Source organism: Exophiala dermatitidis (genome assembly GCF_000230625.1).
Source record: "Exophiala dermatitidis NIH/UT8656 unplaced genomic scaffold supercont1.3, whole genome shotgun sequence".
Classification (NCBI taxonomy): domain Eukaryota; kingdom Fungi; phylum Ascomycota; class Eurotiomycetes; order Chaetothyriales; family Herpotrichiellaceae; genus Exophiala; species Exophiala dermatitidis.
This window is the reverse complement of record NW_008751648.1, coordinates 874,522-892,785: the sequence shown is the minus strand read 5'-3', so window position 1 is coordinate 892,785 and position 18,264 is coordinate 874,522. Positions and strand designations below refer to the sequence as shown.

The 18,264-nt window shown below is 51.1% G+C and overlaps 5 protein-coding genes across 5 annotated transcripts; 1 reads left to right on the top strand and 4 right to left on the bottom strand.

The window, feature by feature from the left end:
• Positions 1-46: 46 nt before the first annotated feature.
• On the bottom strand, positions 47-4,289 carry HMPREF1120_03322 (sentrin-specific protease 7; the record flags this gene model as incomplete). Its single annotated transcript, XM_009157385.1, has 6 exons — positions 47-2,528; positions 2,581-3,590; positions 3,642-3,699; positions 3,751-3,828; positions 3,891-3,967; positions 4,044-4,289. The coding sequence occupies 6 exons, from the start codon at positions 4,287-4,289 to the stop codon at positions 47-49; spliced, it is 3,951 nt and encodes a 1,316-aa protein (XP_009155633.1).
• A 415-nt stretch (positions 4,290-4,704) lies between these two features.
• Positions 4,705-5,838, bottom strand: HMPREF1120_03321 (translation initiation factor eIF-4E; the record flags this gene model as incomplete). The annotated part of the gene is made up of 3 exons (XM_009157384.1): positions 4,705-4,909; positions 4,969-5,748; positions 5,804-5,838. 3 exons carry the CDS (start codon positions 5,836-5,838, stop codon positions 4,705-4,707), a joined length of 1,020 nt encoding a protein of 339 aa, XP_009155632.1.
• Positions 5,839-6,372: 534 nt separating this feature from the next.
• Positions 6,373-8,941, bottom strand: HMPREF1120_03320 (pyruvate dehydrogenase kinase). The gene is made up of 4 exons (XM_009157383.1): positions 8,902-8,941; positions 8,204-8,840; positions 8,032-8,151; positions 6,373-7,980 (listed from the first exon to the last, which is right to left on the bottom strand). Exons 2-4 carry the CDS (start codon positions 8,338-8,340, stop codon positions 6,921-6,923), a joined length of 1,317 nt encoding a protein of 438 aa, XP_009155631.1. The 5' UTR covers positions 8,341-8,840; positions 8,902-8,941; the 3' UTR covers positions 6,373-6,920.
• On the top strand, positions 8,515-13,372 carry HMPREF1120_03319 (ubiquitin thiolesterase). The gene is made up of 4 exons (XM_009157382.1): positions 8,515-9,066; positions 9,163-9,289; positions 9,339-12,043; positions 12,098-13,372. Exons 1-4 carry the CDS (start codon positions 9,058-9,060, stop codon positions 12,650-12,652), a joined length of 3,396 nt encoding a protein of 1,131 aa, XP_009155630.1. The 5' UTR covers positions 8,515-9,057; the 3' UTR covers positions 12,653-13,372.
• Positions 12,016-18,085, bottom strand: HMPREF1120_03318 (uncharacterized protein). Its single transcript, XM_009157381.1, has 2 exons — positions 16,354-18,085; positions 12,016-16,293 (listed from the first exon to the last, which is right to left on the bottom strand). Exons 1-2 carry the CDS (start codon positions 17,569-17,571, stop codon positions 13,351-13,353), a joined length of 4,161 nt encoding a protein of 1,386 aa, XP_009155629.1. The 5' UTR covers positions 17,572-18,085; the 3' UTR covers positions 12,016-13,350.
• Positions 18,086-18,264: the final 179 nt, after the last annotated feature.

Here is an 18,264-nt window from a genome sequence, read left to right as displayed (position 1 = left end):
GTAGCTAGCTGAGCCTGGCAGTCTGCAGACTCGCAACTCTCAACTTTCAACGCAATAACATCTCCTTGGTATCCTCGTCATCCAGCATGTCTTTCCTCTGGTGTCCATGACCACGCAAATCCCCATAACTCTCCGAACTGTCCGTACTACTGCCACTCGTCTCCTGGGTCTCAGGCACCTCTGGCTCAGAATCGTGGTTGTTGTTTTGGAACTGGGCCTTCTGTCCCCTCGCTTGGCCAGCCACAAGCAAATCATCGTCGTTTCGTCTTCGTTTTCTTCTTCTGTCACCACTTTCATCATGATGCCGCATCTCAACAACAACCGCATCGTCGTCGTCGTCCTCGTCAGAATCATCGGTTACTTCCGCCAAAACCTTCGTGGTCGCGTGGGCAGGCTGGAGATGTCCGTGTCGAGTTTTCAGTGGAGAAACAGTCTGACTCTTGGTATCTCGTAGCTGACGATGGGTCTGCATTGAGGGCGAAGAACGGTCGTACAGAGCATAGCTTTCCAGTCCGGACAGGAACTCGGTCGAAGCGTTGTTAGACTGGACGTTTCTCCTCTCTGAGTTATTGAAGTGGTCGTCGCTGCTGCTAGTGCTGCTTGAGCGTCGCTTTCGCTTTCCCGCGTCTCTCGTCTCGTTCCGCTGGCGCAGATCTGCGGCCAATTCAGCAGGAGAAGAATGCGTTGCAATTTTGTCTTTGGTTCGAGCCGAGTCGGCACCTGAACGATGATTATCACCGAGTGGAGGCGACGCTGTTATCAAGACTTCTGCACCCGACTTGTCTCGTTCAAGTTGAAGCGTGCCATGAGCCCCATGCTTGACAGGGCGTAGACCGCAATCTCTTGGTCCCTTTTCTGTGGAAATGATGATCGGAGTTTCCGCTTCGTATGGGTCGCTTCGTTTGTCATCGGGTTTCCGGGTAGATGATTCTTCTTGACGGACAGTATGACGTGCATCTGCCACATCTTGGAATCGCTGTCGTGCCTCTGCTATCTCCTGTTTGCTCCGTTTCGTTCCTGAATCGTGAACTGCTGACAGTGGTGCAGGCGAAGGCTTCCTCTTTTCAATCATGATGCTGCCGACTTCAGGGAGTTCGACGGTTGGTTTCTGACCTTCTTGCCGTCGGTGCAATTCCAAGATCAACTCGCGGAGTCTGGACCTCAAGTCTTCACTGCGGATTTTCCGAGGCCACTGTTGGGCCTCTTCCTCCCGCCGAAGGATGTTTGAGACAAATTGAGACGGGTTTGCCACGAACTGCTCCAGATACATGCACAGATAGAGACCGCAATCGCTGAAATTGCTCTGCGTAGGTATGTCCTTCGCCGTCATCCCTCTCAATTCTGCCCCATCAATGTCTAGACCCTGCTTGGCTTTGGCCTCTGCGACAACGTACTGTCGTAGGAGTGAACATGTTGCTGAGCGTGACAAGCCCAACGAGTCCAGAGTGATAATGATGGGTTTGTCAACGTCGTACTTGGGCAGTGATCTTCGAGGTGCCTTGCGTCGTCCTGGACCCTTCTTAGGTTGGCCTTTGGATATACTCGAACTGTTCCCCTCGTCGTAGTCACTGAGCGATAGTTCAGCCAAAGATTTCTGTGTTGCTTCTGTGGCTTGAGTGGGCGCATCTCCAGTTCCTTCGCTGTGGCGGTCACTTGACTGAGAATCCTCCACAACTTCAATCTGATGACCATGTCGCGCTTCGTTTTCACCGTCACTTTCAGCCTTGGGGAGAAAGTAGGGCAAGTTGCAGATGATGGCGAGGTACCAGTGGAAATTCTCATTAACAGGCACAACTACAAACTTGCGCTTGAAGATGTTAATGTTCTTGGTCCATCGGCTAACCGCATCATAGTTGATGCCCTTTTTGCCCTTGACGTTCTTGGTGAGTGCTTCGTAGAAGTAAGTATTGAAGAAGTACATGTCCCGGTACAGCTCCGGGTTGCTCCGCTCCAGGTACGTCTCTAGATATTGCATGAAGAAAGATATCAGGTTGTCGTTGAGGAATTCATCGTCATCCAGTCGTCTTAGATCCTCGAAAGGAACAGTTGCTGATTTCTTCCCTGGGCCAGGGTATACAAGGTCCTTTTTCCAGGCTTCCCCTAGTGCATCAGTTGCCGATGGCCGTCGTTTCGGCGGAAGCTCTTCGATTGATTTCTCGCTGGTGATCTTTCTGTTATCATGTGAACGGGTCACCCTTCGAGGCTCGAGCACCTTGTCCAGATTCTTGTCCAGAGAATGTCCATGTCGAGATCCGACGGTGCTGTCCCGAGGCAAGGGAACTTTTAGCTCTCCCAAAGCACGTCGCTCCGCACCTGAGATCACGGTAGGCGGCTTGGGAGTTGGACGAGGTGGATCGAGTCGATCAACATGGCGAATGTGCTTTTCTCCGTTTGGCGCTGATGACTGTATCTTTGAAGGCTTGGTCGGGATCACTTCCTCTTTCGCTGCCCCGGCCGAGCGGAGTTTGGAAGAATCGTAGTTGGCTTGATCCTGTCTCGCTTTTGCAAACGCCGTCTCCATCCACTCACTAAATAGGCACGATTAGCCGAGTCTCTTCTTCTGGGAATTTTCGAACTTACGCCGATTTGCATTGCACTTTGATGTCGCTTGCGCATTGCTGCAACGCATTCACGAAGTCGATGGCTGCTTTATGCGACTGAAATCTCAAAAACATCTTATCCTCATAAGATTCTTGGCGAAGAAAGGTCACAAGCACCACCCGACTCTCGTCGGTGCCATGCTTGACTTCGCTAATTTTGGATATCGGCCGGGGCTTTTTGAGCACGGGTTCATCGACCAACATCCGTTCTTCAGTATTGAAAGTTATTTCTTTGGAGTCAGAGTGTACTTCGACGACGTAGATGTTGGCGTCCGGAAGGTTTGGATGGATCACCTCCTCTAACTTGAATGACTTCCGGCGTTTGTCTGCTTGCCTGGTGGCAGAATTCCCGATCTTTGGCGTGTCCACCTTGTGCCTTTTGCCCACAATTAAAGCACCCAAATCCTTGATAGACCAGCTATCCGCAGACGTGCCGGATTGCAGGAGCTGGCGCTGTCGTAGCATCGGCGGGTCGGCCTGTAGGGCATCAGGGCTATCACGGTACAGAACTTTATGACGCAAAGGTCGTGAAGGCGTATCTCCTGTTTCAAAGTAAGGCGAAGAAACTGTGGCTGTCCGCGCAGTGTTTGACATTGTCGAGGGCGAGCTGTCAAGTATCCTGTCCTTCAGGGCCTTTCTCTCCCTTGCAGCGCCTTTCGTAAAATCACCTTCGTCGACAGAAGACCGAGAATCATACTGGGACTCTGCCTGCGTACCATCGTGGGCGGGTTGTCGATACTTGGGGACAGAAACAATCACTCGTGGAGAGCCCCGGCGAGACCTGGCAATCCTTCCGTTTGAAGGCTCTGGACTGAGTCTAAGCTCATCGGGAGAGTGATTGTTGTCCAGTTTCCGCTTCTTAACGGGGTGGGCATGGCTATTGTCATCAACCGGGTTTCTGATATTCGTCGTCTTCTCATAAATGTGACGTGATCTTGTCCCTTCCTTCGTAACATCGAGAGTATTCACTACCTTGTAACCAGGTTTCTGCTACTCAACCGTTAGAGAGGCCCGTAACAGAAGGTCTGACATGTAGCATACCGCAAATCGCTTCGCCTTCATGGGGTCTGGTATCGTCACCGCACCCGGATCTCGCTTGCTACGGGAACATTCAGTGGCTCGATCATTCCAGCCTGTCCTCGACACGTACGTCAATGTAGGTAGAAGCCTCGCTTCGTCTCTAGACTCCGATCTCTTGACCTGGATCTCCGTTGGTTTCGTGCGCGCCCTGAGCATCCCAATAATCAGTGCCATATCCGATAACTGCGATGTTACATGAGAAAACCATACTGTTGGATTGGTATTCGGGAAGGGGACTTTGTTTTCTGGTCATGCGAAGGAGGCGGACCGTCTTCATCACTTGGGATCTGTGTAATCACAGTGTTAGTTATGAGGGAGCACTGGAACGGAAGACTGGACAAGAATCTGGACATGGCGACTTACCTCGATGGGGTCACAGGGAACGTTGTCGTTGACCTGCAGATAATCCTTGACGTTTCTGGTCAGATACTTCCTGGGAGGACTTGGAGGCATCTGAGCCCGATGTAGTTGCGACACGGAGGCATTGGGTTGAGGGCTGGCCGAAATATTGTCATCTGAACCAGGCGGAACAGAATCAGATCGGATGGTGGTAACGAAGGACTGGAGGGCATCCCGGACTAAGGATAAGGGTTCATTCCATGTCCTCATTTGAGGCAACGGTCGGGAGGGTATTCATAGACAGTCAGGGCTCAGGCCGAGGGAATGAGCTGCATTGCATGTTCATTTCTACCTAGGTAGTGGTGGTGAGCTGGTTTGGACTGCGGCGCGCTGAAGTGATAAGAATAACTTGAATGTGCAGTGCCGTCAGTGAAATCGCGGAGGGAATCCCCGCAGCAAGCGCAGTTCAAATTGATGGTCAAGTTGCCCTCCGATCTGACATTGACCGGAAAGAATGTCACTGCATTAAACATCACACAAAGCTGAATCTTCTGCTGCTGTACGAGCATTTTGCAGGGTTTGAGCATTACACGGTACATGTCTCATAGAGACATTGTGATCCTATCCAGGAGGTACATGCCAGATGGTTCTACAGTACAAACAGGGAGACCTCCCACCCATCGTCTCATGATGCTACCCTTGCCTTGTTCTTTTCCGGGTCGTCATGCAGAGTCTGGCGGCGCCTCTCCGCCCCAGGATGTCCCGGAGTGGCATTTGCCTTTTGTTGTCGTGCTTCGTCCAGGGCGGACCGCTGGGCGATGCTGTCATCGTGGCTCTTCCACACGATGTTGGTATCGGGCGGGAAAGCCAGAGTTCTTTTGATAGTTTCCCTGGTGGACCGTTAGTCAGATACTAGATCTACGACATTCGCTCTCTGATGGCAACGTACCTTATTTTGATATTCCGACCTCCGTCGATCTTTGTCCAGACACTCAGGACATCTTCACCACTTCTCACGCTAAGGACAGCACCACAGACTTCGTCCCCAGCTTCCAAAAATTGATCGCCGATAATGGCGAGCAATAAATCCTCCCAATATCGATCAGCAACCCCCTTCTTCAGCCTGACAACCCACTTCCCGCCCTTCTTATTGGCTTCGTCCTCCCACACTGGGCGGATGCCGTCTTTGAAAATGTGGTAATCTGATACTGTCGGCAACAGGGATGGCCGCTTGAGATGTGAATAGATCGTCCAGAAACTCTCTACCGAGCTGATTGAGGCAACCTTGAGAATGGACTTTTCGTAGTCGGAAAATTTGTTCGCCGGGGGTCGGTAAAAGAGATTCCAAGTATTTCGAAGTTGATGTGTCGGGACCGGCGATGGTGAAGGCGCCTCGGTTTGTTGCTCCTGTCCAGATGCGTCGGTTCTCGTCTCTGTATCCTTCTCCTTCTTCTCGCGCGACGAAAAATCAAAACCAGACCCGCTGCCAGGAGTCTTGGGGGTCTTTGCCGATCCGAAGGAGGCAAATGCGCCACTACCGAGCCCAAAGGCAGAGGACGCGCTAGCTGAAGGTGATTTGGTTGCAGATGGAGATAGGGCGTTGAAAGGGTTCGTCTTTCCGTGCGAGGACGAGTCGCCAAACCGTCTCGAATTGAATGCGCGTGGGGAATCTAATTTGGCACCGTCTTTGCCTTCTTGATCTCTCATAGACAAAGAAAGCTTGCCAGCACTGTTGTTGCCTGTCAGTTTCTTCGATCCCTACAACAGAATTTCCGAGAACATACTTCGAGCGCCTAGTCCACAGGTTTGCGTTTTCCATGGGCAACGAATGCGGCAGTCAGAGCTTGACAAAGAATACTAGCCACGGCCACTTCTGCTTCAGACTGCTCCGATGCAGGATCCAACGTATCCAATTCTAAACGTAGGTGACAGGGGTGGAGGGACAAAAGTGTCGGAGTATAACAATCGGATGGTTGGCACGACCAGGGCTTTGGAAGAAAAGAGTAAAAGGTCAAAGTAGACCAGCCAGAATAGTGGAAGAGGTAGCGTCGAGAACGATAAGGAAGTAATGCGTGTGTCGGTGGGCTTTCGTGAGTTTAGAGCTGTATGGAACGGATACAGATGCAGTGCTGCACGTAACTGGTACTTCTCTTTTTGTCGATGAAGCAGAGGCAAATGAGGATGGATTGAAGCATGCAGCGCAGGTCGAGTTGTTTGCAGGCGAAGAGCCGCAGCCCGCCAATCGAGTTGATCGCAGCCGTTCAGCCCTGGCGCCCGCCCGCATCCCCAACGCCGCTTTAGACGAGGTGTGGCATTCTAGCTGTATTCAGTCTGGCGTGGAAATGTGGTTTGGACCTCCCATATTTTTCCGCCGCGAATTTTCTTCCTCTCTACTTTATATTCCACCAGACCCCCAACTACTCAAATCATCGCCAGCGGAAAACATTCGTCGCCGTGAAGCTGGCGATTCCGAAGGGAGTGTCGAGATTGACTATAAGTCCGCATCTAAAACCATCATCACGAGGGCCCTCGTGGCTACCCATGATGCGGTGGTGACCTGATTCGCGGTACATACTGCTCTGATGCATATACCTACACCACCCACCAAATACATGTACGTAGATTCTCTCGTTTCTTTCGTAGCGTCTTGTCCTCATGAAGAGATCATCAACTCTGGTAAGCCGAACGCTCAGCCGCAGGAGTTTCTTTCTCTACCATTTGGCTGGCAGTGCATGAGGTTCCTAGGCGATTGTCTGAAGGGTGTTGTTGTTTTAGCATGAATATCATCATTTCATTCATTACTGTGCTGGTGCTGACTGCACTATTAAGCAGGCATTGCCTCTTTTTGCTATAGCAGACAGATCGTCATGGCCACGCAGTGGCTCTCCCTCCTATAAGAGTTTAGACGGCATCGATGCTCGCCCGTGATGTAAGCTGTTCATTCTGGTTGCCCAGTTTTGAGATCTGGAGGAACGCATCGACGCCGTAGCCCTCCAGACTGTGCAGCTCAAGCCCGCCTGCCCAGTATTCTGCATAGACTCGGCTCATGGGTAAGCCCATCCCTAGCCTTAAATCCGGCGGTCTCGACGCAAGGGTGCTGAGAGAGGAGTCTCTAATCTTCCCTCTGGGCTTTTCGTGGTGGGCATGCCGCACTTCTTGCATCGTAGCCGCCAACTTTGGAACATCCTTGAAGTTATGCAATCGCGAATTCCTTCTGGGTCCCTTGCAAAAAGACCACAGGAAGGGCATTATGTCACGAGGAATGCCGCCGCCCTGGTCTGATATCCGAATCACGACATGTTGGGCTGATTCGCAGATCAGAACATCAATAGGCGGGGGAGGTCTCGTAGTTTCTTTGTGCCTGTCCATGACTGCCTGGACCGAGTTTCGCAACAACTCCCCGATAATATATTCGAGATGACTCAAGACGTAGGGGAACGTGGCATGGACATGACCTTGGATCCGAATCTCTGGCACTATCGGGTCACCCCCGGCAGACGAACTGCAAATTTCTTGGGTGAACTGACCGCAACGTTCGATGACTTCTTTCGCGTTGCATCGCAAAAGAACTTCGCCAACGAATTCGTTCTCAGAGCTCGGCTGTGGCACATGCCATGGGGAGTTGAACGTGTCTGTCAAGGCAAGATGCTGCTCAGCAATGACTCGCCTGGAAATGCGGGCACGAAGCATTGCCTGTACGAAGTGGTCCAGCTTGTCAGGTGAGACGTGGTCCTGGCACTCGAGAACGCCCATGACCAGGTTTGGTATTACCGCCAAATGCTCTTTCAAGTTGTCGCTTATAACCTTGCAAAACTCATCGTTCTCTTCAAGATTTCTAATCACCGGTACCCGACGAAAGCTCTCGAAAGACTTGTAGTATAGTTCGTAAACAAGAGACAGGTGAGGGTTTGTAACGACGACGTAGGGTAACCGTTGCATGTCACGCAGCCGGTGGGCCAATCTGTGATAGGGTTAGTAGGTGTGCAACGAAATATCCCCAGCGCCAGCAGACCTTGTGGGCAGTTCCATGCGAACATAGTTGGCAGAACTGAGGAGCCGGCTCTCGGTCAACGTGCGACCGAAGAAGAAGAGCTGACGCAGACTGATGGGACGAATGGGACGGTCAACCCAGCTGTAACATTGAGGTTAGCATTTCGACATTGAGCATAGGAAGAGAGCCGTACTCGTCTAAGGTTGACGACGGCCGCCATGGAGGAGGGCTTCTCTCCCCTCGAGACGAATTCCATCGGCGAACCTGCAATGGGAGGTGCTGGTTCACGCAGAAGGCTCGTGGCCTTGAAAACGCCGCGACCCGAGGCATTTCATATCAGAAGAACTAATAGTCTGGTCAAAACAGGCTGAGAAAAGTGCAGTAAGGAACATGTTCGCCGTTTGCAGTCATAAACAGGTCAGTGACGAGACTGTGCAAGCAGATCCATCACTCAAGCCGTGGCCGTTCGGGGTAGCAGAGTCACAAAAACAAGCGACTAGAGGGCGAAAAGAGAAGAACAGAGCACCGTTTGAGGAACTTGACTTGACTGAACTCGTGTCCTTTGTTTGAACTATCGACTCGATCTCAGGGTGGTTCAAGTTGTCGTATAGTCAGACAGTCCGAGTCGGGGCACACTTCAGAGAAGCATTTTGCTTGCGCTCTGCCGTCATTCGTCATTCCACAACCGGCGCCCTCTTTTTGCCCGCCGACGCCCGTCCATTCCAGTATTACATACTGCACTGGACTGTGCTTTCGCGCAGTGCAACACCTCGTCTCAATTTGTGGCAGCCGAATACAACTGTTCTCTTCCATCTTTATTCGAGCTCCTACTGTGTCGTGGACGTCAGATCGGTTGCTCTCACGCCGCCCAACGTCCACACCCACACCTACGTCTTTTGTTCCCGTCCCACCCGCTTCTGGTCGCCGCCTCCTCATCAACGGGCCTTCGGTGCCTTCCTGCCTGCGGATACTTGCATATCAGAGCGCAAACCTTGAGGCAGGAGCTGCCATCTTGGTTGCTCGTGACAGCAGGCTGAGGTCTTCAGCATGGATAACGTATGTCAAAAAAAGCTTCCGTTTGTTCCGTGGTCTGCACATGTTTTTGTGGAAAATATGGACGCTGATGTTGCTTCTCTCTTCAACCGTTTACAGTTGACGGGGCCGGATATGTTGATTGATGGTTACGATCAGTATAACCAGCAAGAAAATGAAGTGGTCAATATCTCACCCGATGATGCCTCCGAGGGGCCCGCCCACGCTCTACCCAGGGCCGATGATTGTATGGACAAACAGTCTTGTGTTTAGCTTCTAGTACTGACCGGTTGTAGATGAGGCGATGAAACGGCACGTCCTCGCCGACCTACCTGATCTCGAGACCGAAGCAGAAACCTATCATACTTGGCACATAGAGAGATGGCGGGATCTTTCCAGAAGAGAACATGGCCCAGTGTTTGAATGCGGCGGTCATCCTTGGAGAGTACTTTTCTTCCCTTATGGCAATCAAGTTGACTGCGCATCTTTCTACTTGGAACATGGGTTTGAAGGCGATCCGCCGCCGGACTGGTATGCTTGTGTACAGTTCTCTCTCGTCCTCTGGAATCCGAACGATCCAACTCTATTCCGAAGCCATACTGCCACTCACCGCTTTACGGCAAAAGAGGGTGATTGGGGGTTTACGAGATTTGTCGAGCTCAGAAAGGCATTCAATCAACCATGGGAGGATGGATCAAGACACTTGGTCGAGAACAATGAAGCCAATTTGACTGCGTATGTCCGCATCATCAAGGACCCGACCGGCGTATTATGGCACAACTTTGAAGGCTACGATTCCAAGAAAGAAACCGGCATGGTCGGGCTGAAAAACCAAGGCGCCACCTGCTATCTAAACTCACTGCTACAATCCCTCTACTTTACCGATGCGTTCCGCAAGGCAGTCTACCAGATCCCCACCGAGCACGAAGCAAACCGAAGTAACAGTGCATGGGCTCTACAGAGGTTGTTCTACAAGCTTCAAAAAGACAGGTATGCAGTCTCGACGAATGAGCTTACTGCATCTTTTGGTTGGGACACACGACAGATCTTTGAACAACAAGATGTGCAAGAGTTGTCGCGAATTTTGATGGAGGTCCTAGAGAAGAAGATGAAGGGAACTCCAGCCGAAAGAACACTGCCGGAGCTTTTTGTTGGCAAGACAAAAACATATATCTCATGCATCAACGTCGACTACGAATCATCGAGAATAGAGGAATTTTGGGATCTGCAGCTCAACGTTCGAGGCAACAAGAATTTGCACGAGAGTTTCATGGATTACATCCAAGTGGAAACTCTGGAAGGGGAGAATAAATACGACGCTGGCGAACCCTACAAGCTTCAAGACGCACGAAAGGGCGTCATATTCGAAAGCTTTCCCCCTGTGCTACACCTGCAGTTGAAGAGATTCGAGTATGACATCAACCGAGACGCCATGATGAAGGTCAACGATAGACATGAGTTCCCGTTAGAATTCGATGCATCCCCTTATATGTCGGACGAGGCCAAAGCATCGACTACTGAACCTTGGATCTACCAGCTGCATGGTGTGCTGGTGCATAGTGGTGATTTCAACGCTGGCCATTATTACGCCTTCCTGCGACCCACCAAGGATAGTCAGTTCTACAAGTTTGACGATGACAGAGTGACCCGCGCGACAATGAAAGAGGTACTGGAAGAGAATTACGGCGGAGAGTATGCCAACGTTGCCAATGGCGGCCTCGGTCAAAGACAGCCTTACATGCGGGGATACTCGACCAAGCGATCCATGAACGCGTACATGTTGGTATACATCCGAAAGAGCCGACTAGACCAGGTGCTCCATCAAGTCACTGAAGCCGACATTCCCCCTCATATCGAGCGAAGGATCGCAGAGGAGCAAGCGGAACTCGCGAGGAAGAAGAAAGAACGTGAAGAAGCGCATCTGTACATGAATGTCGGGTTGATCACAGACAAGACCTTCCAAGCCCATCATGGATTTGATTTGACGAGTTACGACTTGGAGCAGGGTGACCCTGCTGCTGCTCAAATACACCGGATCCTACGAGCAACGAAGGTCTCGGAATTTGCCGCGAACATTGCCCAAGACCTTGAGGTCGAGCCTGACCAAGTGAGGTTTTGGGTCATGGTGGGCAGACAGAACAAGACGAATCGTCCAGACCAGCCAATCCGAGACGTTGACATTTCCATGGAGGAGGCTATGAATAAGTACGGCTCCAGGGGCCGGCCGTTCTTCCTGTGGGCGGAGACCGCACCCAAATCGGAAGACGGGAAGGTCCTATTCCCAGACGCTTCACAAGCCGTGGGCGGCAATGTCCCGATATTGGTCTTCCTCAAATACTTCGACGTCAAAGCTCAGACATTGACTGGCGTCGGCCATGTCTATGTTAGGAAACTGGACAAGGTATCAGAGATCGCACCCCAGATCAACAAGCTCATGCAGTGGGACCCGAGCACGCCGATTTCATTGTTTGAAGAAATCAAATTCTCCATGATTGAAGCAATGAAGCCAAAGCAGACATTCCAGCAGTCCGAAATCCAAGACGGCGACATTATCTGCTTTCAACAAAACCTACCAGACCTGGACCCATCCACAGTCACTTACACTGACGCCCGCCAGTACTACGATTATTTGCTTAACAGAATACCGGTCAGCTTTTATCCCAAGCCTGGCACGGAGGGAGAAGCCTTTACCCTCAGCCTGAGCAAGAAGATGACCTACGACCAGTTCGCGGCAAAGGTCGGTGAGCACCTCAAAGTTGATCCGACGCATATTCGGTTTGCAACGATCAGTACGACAAACAACAAGATCAAAATGTGGATCAAACGCGGCATGAACCACAGTCTCCAGCAAATCCTGCAATCTCAGTTTTCGTCTTATGGGGGCTATGCAACACATAGAGGTGATGCATTGTACTACGAGGTTTTGGAGACCAGCCTTGCCGACTATGAGACCAAGAAGATTATGAAGGTCATATGGCTTAGCGACGGCATTAGCAAAGAGGTGAGCCAGTGCCATAGTTGCACGCCGTGTCACTTTGAACCTAATAAAATGCAGGAGCCCCTCGAAATACTCGTTGCCAAAAACGGCATTGTTGGAGACTTGATTCAAGGTATTGCCAAGAAGCTCAACCTGGACGAACAATCAGCGCGCAACATACGAATCCTTGAAGTTCATGGGGGTAAAATCCATAAAGAATTGATCGAGGACTTCAATGTTGTCGGCATCAATGAGTTCACCACGTTGTATGCCGAAAAGATCCCCGAGGAGGAAATCAATGCTTCGGACGAGGACAGATTCATTTACTGTTATCACTTCGACAAAGAAGCCAACAAACCACACGGCGTACCGTTCAAGTTCCTGCTCAAGCCCAATGAGCCTCTCAAGGAGACCAAAGAGCGCATCAGCAAGAGGACGGGTATCAAGGGAAAGCTGCTGCAACAGATCAAGTTTGCCTTGGTACCTAGAGCAATGTACGCGAAGCCGAACTACCTCGACGATAACGACGTGATCGTTGATCTCATTCAAGACGGGGATGAGATGCTTGGACTGGATCATGTTAACAAGGCCCGCAGCTTCTGGGGCAAGGCCGAAGGCATGTTTATCCGGTAGGAGTCTTTGAGCAACCGGACGAACAGCATGTTATGACCAAGCCGTGGACCGCTTTTGCCTTGAGCTGGAGTTTTTGTCTGGGTTCAGGTCCTGGACACTGCGTGCGCTGAGCGAGATAATCGTGAAGTCCAAGTTCTTGGACAATCTGGACGAGCGAACATGCATGGACTTAGGGTGCTTGCTTTGCTGCTAGACTGGCCCTGGACGATGTACACGGTGGTCTGTTCGAGTTGGCGACAACCACCAATGAGGATTCCCTTGGGGTTTATGTTGCGCACCACTACCACCACGCCAGAGTGCTGTACGTACAGTACACTTTGAATTAGTGAGGAGGTTAGCGGGCGAGATCGGATCCCTGGCTTGCGCGGACAGTCTGCATATTCTAGATGGAAGCACCAACGACCATTGGAGTGGCTGAAAAGGCAGACATTGTACCCCCTGAAGAATACAGTACGCGCTGTAAGTAGGGTAGATAGACCTTTTTTTTCTTTCTTGTCGTCGTGTATACAAATGGAACAATCAGTCTATCAAAAGTGCAGCAGCAGGACCGGCACTGCCGGGGGGGTCTGAAGTGTGTGATGTGATGGTGATAGTCAGGAGTATAGTTTCTTGGTTTTCATAGCCTATCAGCTCTGAGCACGCAGTAGTCAGTCTTTATTGAGAAAGAGGTATAGATAGGTTGTTTATATGTTCTCAGATCAGAGTTCCCGCTTGATCCAGTCCCACAGTTTCAGGATGTATGCTTCATTGACGATGTTCGAACTTAGACTGGCATTGCTGTTGCTGTTGGCGTTGGTGCCGCTGCAGGTGCTGTTCAGTAGCAACGATGGCATTCGAGCGTACGTTCGCGTCATTTCGTAACGCATGACTGTTTTGGTCCCTGTTGTGGTGCCAGCGTCTGGGTCAGGGTATCGATCTCCGGTTTCTAGTGGTACAGTTTCACTCTGGGTTTTGTGAGGTATTGTGTCCCCAAAGGAACGAGATTCAGGGTCTCCGTAAGTGGCTTTCCAAAACCCAAGCAATTTCAAAGCAGGATGTGGATGGTCTTTTGTTTCTTCCTGGTTTTGGAGACTGGCGAGACGAGTGAGCCATTCGTTGACGGGGACGACTTTGAATGGAACGGAGATGATTTCGGCGTCGTGCTTGTTTGGATCTTTCTCGTTCCCGGCTGCATCCTTGCTCTTGGGCTTTTCCTCGTATGCGTCTGCGTCTTCTTGCTGTTCTTTCCGCGTTCGTTGCTTTCGCTGCTGTTGACTTTGCCCAGCATTTCTCGATGGTGGTCGTGGTGTTTGGCAGCTTTCGCTGCATTCAGATCGAGTTCCGCATACTGAGGCACCTTTGACCCGTGATGCTGATACTCTGACAGACGACCTCCGCTTGTGGAAGATTTCATTTTGGTGGTGACTGGGACACTGTGATTCAAATTCGTGCTGCTGGATCCACGATAGCAAGTCGGTCCATTGGATGGTTGGGTCTGGGTTTAGAATGTGGTAGACTGGTGGTCCGAGATGAAGATCGTCACTATCAGTATCGATATCAGCGTCACTATCCAGGCGGGAATGGGTAGTAGTAGTGGCACGATCTGGAGTGGATTCGGGGTTGTTGTCAATAACCGATTCTGCTGCAACTGCCGCTGCTGGTCGTGGCCCATGTTTGTCTGTACCCGGGACGCCAGCACTTGCATCTGATTCGGGCGCGTTGCGGCAGTCCCCATTTCCATTTCTATGATCACTGTCATTGAGGTGTTGTTGGCCATTCAAAGACGGTCGAGGAGGCACTCCGCTTTTGTATTCACCTTCAGGTATCGGGGCCTCTTGTCCCTCTTCCCCGATATCCAATGCATCCTCGACAAACGCTCTCGCCGCAATATCCACCGGCAACCAATTCAGAATTTCATTCTCCAAATCAGGCAAGACACCCGTGACTTTTGCACTCGCCAGCATCAGCGGATACGCCTCGGACATACTCCATACGCCCGTATCGCTTGCTCCAGAGAGCTGGCCGACGCGGGCGATGGAGATCCTATTTCTCAGCCGTGTCGTATCGTGCGCAGCGGCACAGATGGCTTCAGCGACCCATTTGGAGCGGGCGTAGCCTGTGGGGCCGGCCACGGACGGTGAGTCCAGGACACATCGCTCCGGAACTCTGGTTTCGTCGATGCTGTTGGAGTGTCGAAGATGATCTCGATCATCATTATCATTGGATCGGGACTGCTGTTGGTGTCGAGACTGAGAATAGTTCGAAACCGAAGCCACACTCGAGCAGAATATGAATCGTGGTGGAGCTGGTCTGTCCGAACATGCAAGAGCCAGATTCAACAGGTTGCGTAGCCCAGCGAGATGTGTGCCGCTGAAGCTGCGTAGCGGCAACAAAAAGTTCACGCTCCACGCTAGATGGATAATCACATCGATGCAATGCGATAGCTGATAGTACGTGGCTTCAGATAAGCCAAGGTCCGCTTCGGACAGCTTGCACGGCCAGATTGCGGTCTTGGAGTCAAAGTCGGCTGGGATGGGGAGCTTGCGGGCAGCAAGTGCTTTGGTGACTCGTTCCCTTGAGGCATGTTTGCTGGCGCCACGGACGAGGAGATGGATCTTTGATACTCTTGGGTCTGAGAGTAGCTGGTGGAGAATGTGGCTCCCTAGGGATCCGGTGGGTCCTGTCACAAGGACCACGATTCCATCTCGTTCAGGCTCAGGGTAGAAGTTGTTGCTACCTGTCTTTTGCCCGGATGATGACGATGGTAAATGACGTGGATTGTCCGAGGCGAACTTACTGTATTCTTTGACCAGATCATGCATAAGTTGATGTTGCTGTCGATTTGTTTCCTGAGTAGATCTTGCGCTTTGCATTTGATCTCCATCTTCAAGGCCTATTGATCGTAACCGCACAATCAGTTCGCTGAGCCGCGATATCGTCCCCGCGTCTTCGACAATAGTCAATGGTAGGGCTGCACCCTTGAGGTTTGGCACGAGTCGAGACAATGCCTGACGGATCTGTATGCTGGCCACGGAATCAACTCCGTAAGCGAAGAGATCCGTATCGTCTTTGAGTGTCGCACATTTATTGTCGGAGTTGTCGTTGCGACCTATTCCCGCTACGACCGATTCCACGATCTCACGAATCGCGTTTGGAACGTCAGCATCAGGCACATGGCATGACTTGGTGCAAAGAAGGCTCTCATATGCAGCATCAATGTGTTCTGCATATCGTTGGTCAGCCTTGCTTCGGAGAACTGTGCCTTTGCTGCTTCTCTCGAGCTGTTGGTCTCCGGTATGAAGCATCGGTATCAGCATATTCCTGGGTATGCGGGCGTGACCTTGACTTTCATTGTTTAACTTTTCGATCAGTGGAGTCATCTCTGCCAGGAGGGTCTCGTCGGATATCGAAGCGCCTGCTGATGATCGGAAAAGGAGGACACCAGGGTACGGTTTACCTGTTCCGAAAACGAGGGCGCCGCTGATCAGTGGAGAAGAAGTACATATAGCGTCTTCCAAGGGTGCTGGATCGAACTTCTTGCCGGTAATTAACGTCAACTGGGAATCTGCTCGGGAATGGTAACGCCATGCATTGGGAATGGTTGGATGGGGTTCGAAGAGGTCTGAAGTGGCGTAAGACCCGTCTTCACGGTTACGATTGGCCTGTATAAAAGTGAGTCCGACAGTGTCACAGAGTGGGGGAAGCAGCAAATGTATTCATACCATGTGTGGCCAGCCCGGTAGAACCACCAACTCAAGAAGACCACTTTCTCGAGGCTCGAATTTGAAAAATTTCGCTGCAGGCATCGGTCTGAGATATTGCCATTCCTTGTCCGTTGTGAAATCTCGATGGGAGGACATTAGAAACCCACATTCGGCACTGCCGAAGCGAGAAACCAGATTGACACTCTTGTTGACTAGTCTGTCGCCAACTTCTGTGGGTAGCGCAGCACCGCCTACGCCCACAATGTCCATCGATTGCAGGTATTTGAGACCATGTTTATCATTTGCCATCATCTGGAGCACGTATGGCACTGAAGAGAAGTATTTGACCTCAGGAGCTCGGTGTTTCATGGCTGCAGTGGCCGCTCCTTCAAGACACTTGCACACATTTGCGGCCGTGATAGGCATGTCTTGGGCGGGAAACAACCATATTAGGGCGTTGCTCGTCCAGGAACGAAACAAGTCTGCAACTCCTCCATGATATAAAGGAGTAGTTGTGAAAGTAGCCTGCTTACTGCCATCCAGAGTCGGAAGAACTCCGATGGCCGCATGGTGTGTTTGTGGAATGGGTTTGGGAACACCACTTGATGTGCCCGAAGTATGATGAAGATATGCAATATCCGTTTCATCCACTTTGATGTAGTCGTTCGAGGAGTCCTCCGTAAAGCCGTCGGATGGCTCTGAGATGGCATCAAAGATATGCTCTGCGTCAAAGGGAAGCAGCAAAGCGGATAAAGAACCACATCCCTGACCCAGTGACGTCCCTACGGTCGCCGTCGCCAAGTCTTCATACTTCACATCGTAGAGGAGATAAGACACCCTACACGCCTGACACAAGTGCGCGATTGCGGTTGGCGAGCACTGAGGCGCAATAAGCAAAACCGGATGTCCCAGTCGAATGAGGCCTAACCAAGTGAAAAGAAAGCTTGCAGAGCTTGGGCAGAGAAGAGCAACTGTCTGTCCGGGTTCCGCATTGATGGTCCTGGACAAGGCTTGCGCCGCGACTCGAGAGCCATTTTGTACGTCCTTGAAGCTGAGAATCTCCGTCTTCCACGGCTGACCAGAACTGGCTTGTCCCGGGACAAAGAATCCAATAGCGGGAAGGTCGGGGGTCTGCCCGGACTTGAATTCGATGAACTCGTTGATTGTCCTGTATGCCTTTCCCTGCTGGTAGTGGATTGCCTCGCCCAGAGTACAGGTGAAGTAGTTGACATTCATCACAAAGACTTGGCCTTGCAACGGACGACTCTTTGACAATTTGCCAGGGCAAGCAACAACCACGATTCACAATTGTAAAGTAATCCTCTCTGCATCCCACATACCTAGGTAGTACACTGAATAGTAGATACCTTAGTGACTGGTCCTGCAACGTCAATTTTTTTCAAACATGTACATAGTAGTGCACTGCATACCTCCGCGGTATATCAATATCATACTACTAGTAGCAGTAATTCGTAAAACCTAACGTCAAGCATCCAACTCTGGCACCCATCAGCTCCTCACCTGCCACTCCAAAGAACACCCATACCTACTAAGCACATACTTACCTGGTAGATACCTACCTACATACCTAGGTACATGCCGGCATGTAAGTCTTGTAGACGTACGCACTTGACTCTGTTGAGCGAATGTCTGACATCATGATTCACCTTCACCATTGCACATCCACATCCACATCCACACCGCCGGAGCGAGTAAATGAATACAGGTACCAATTGCTAGCGATGCAATAGTAATGCTCATCATTAGAAGGACACCTAACTGTACTAGTAGTAAGAGCCCCTTTGTCTTGACGTAAGCGGGTCGACACTTACATAAGCGATGATTAATTCAGGCGTCTGACAGATGAGGCTGAAAACCGGGGGCTAGTACGGAGACCTTTTTGAGGCTGTTCTCGCATCATCAGACAGA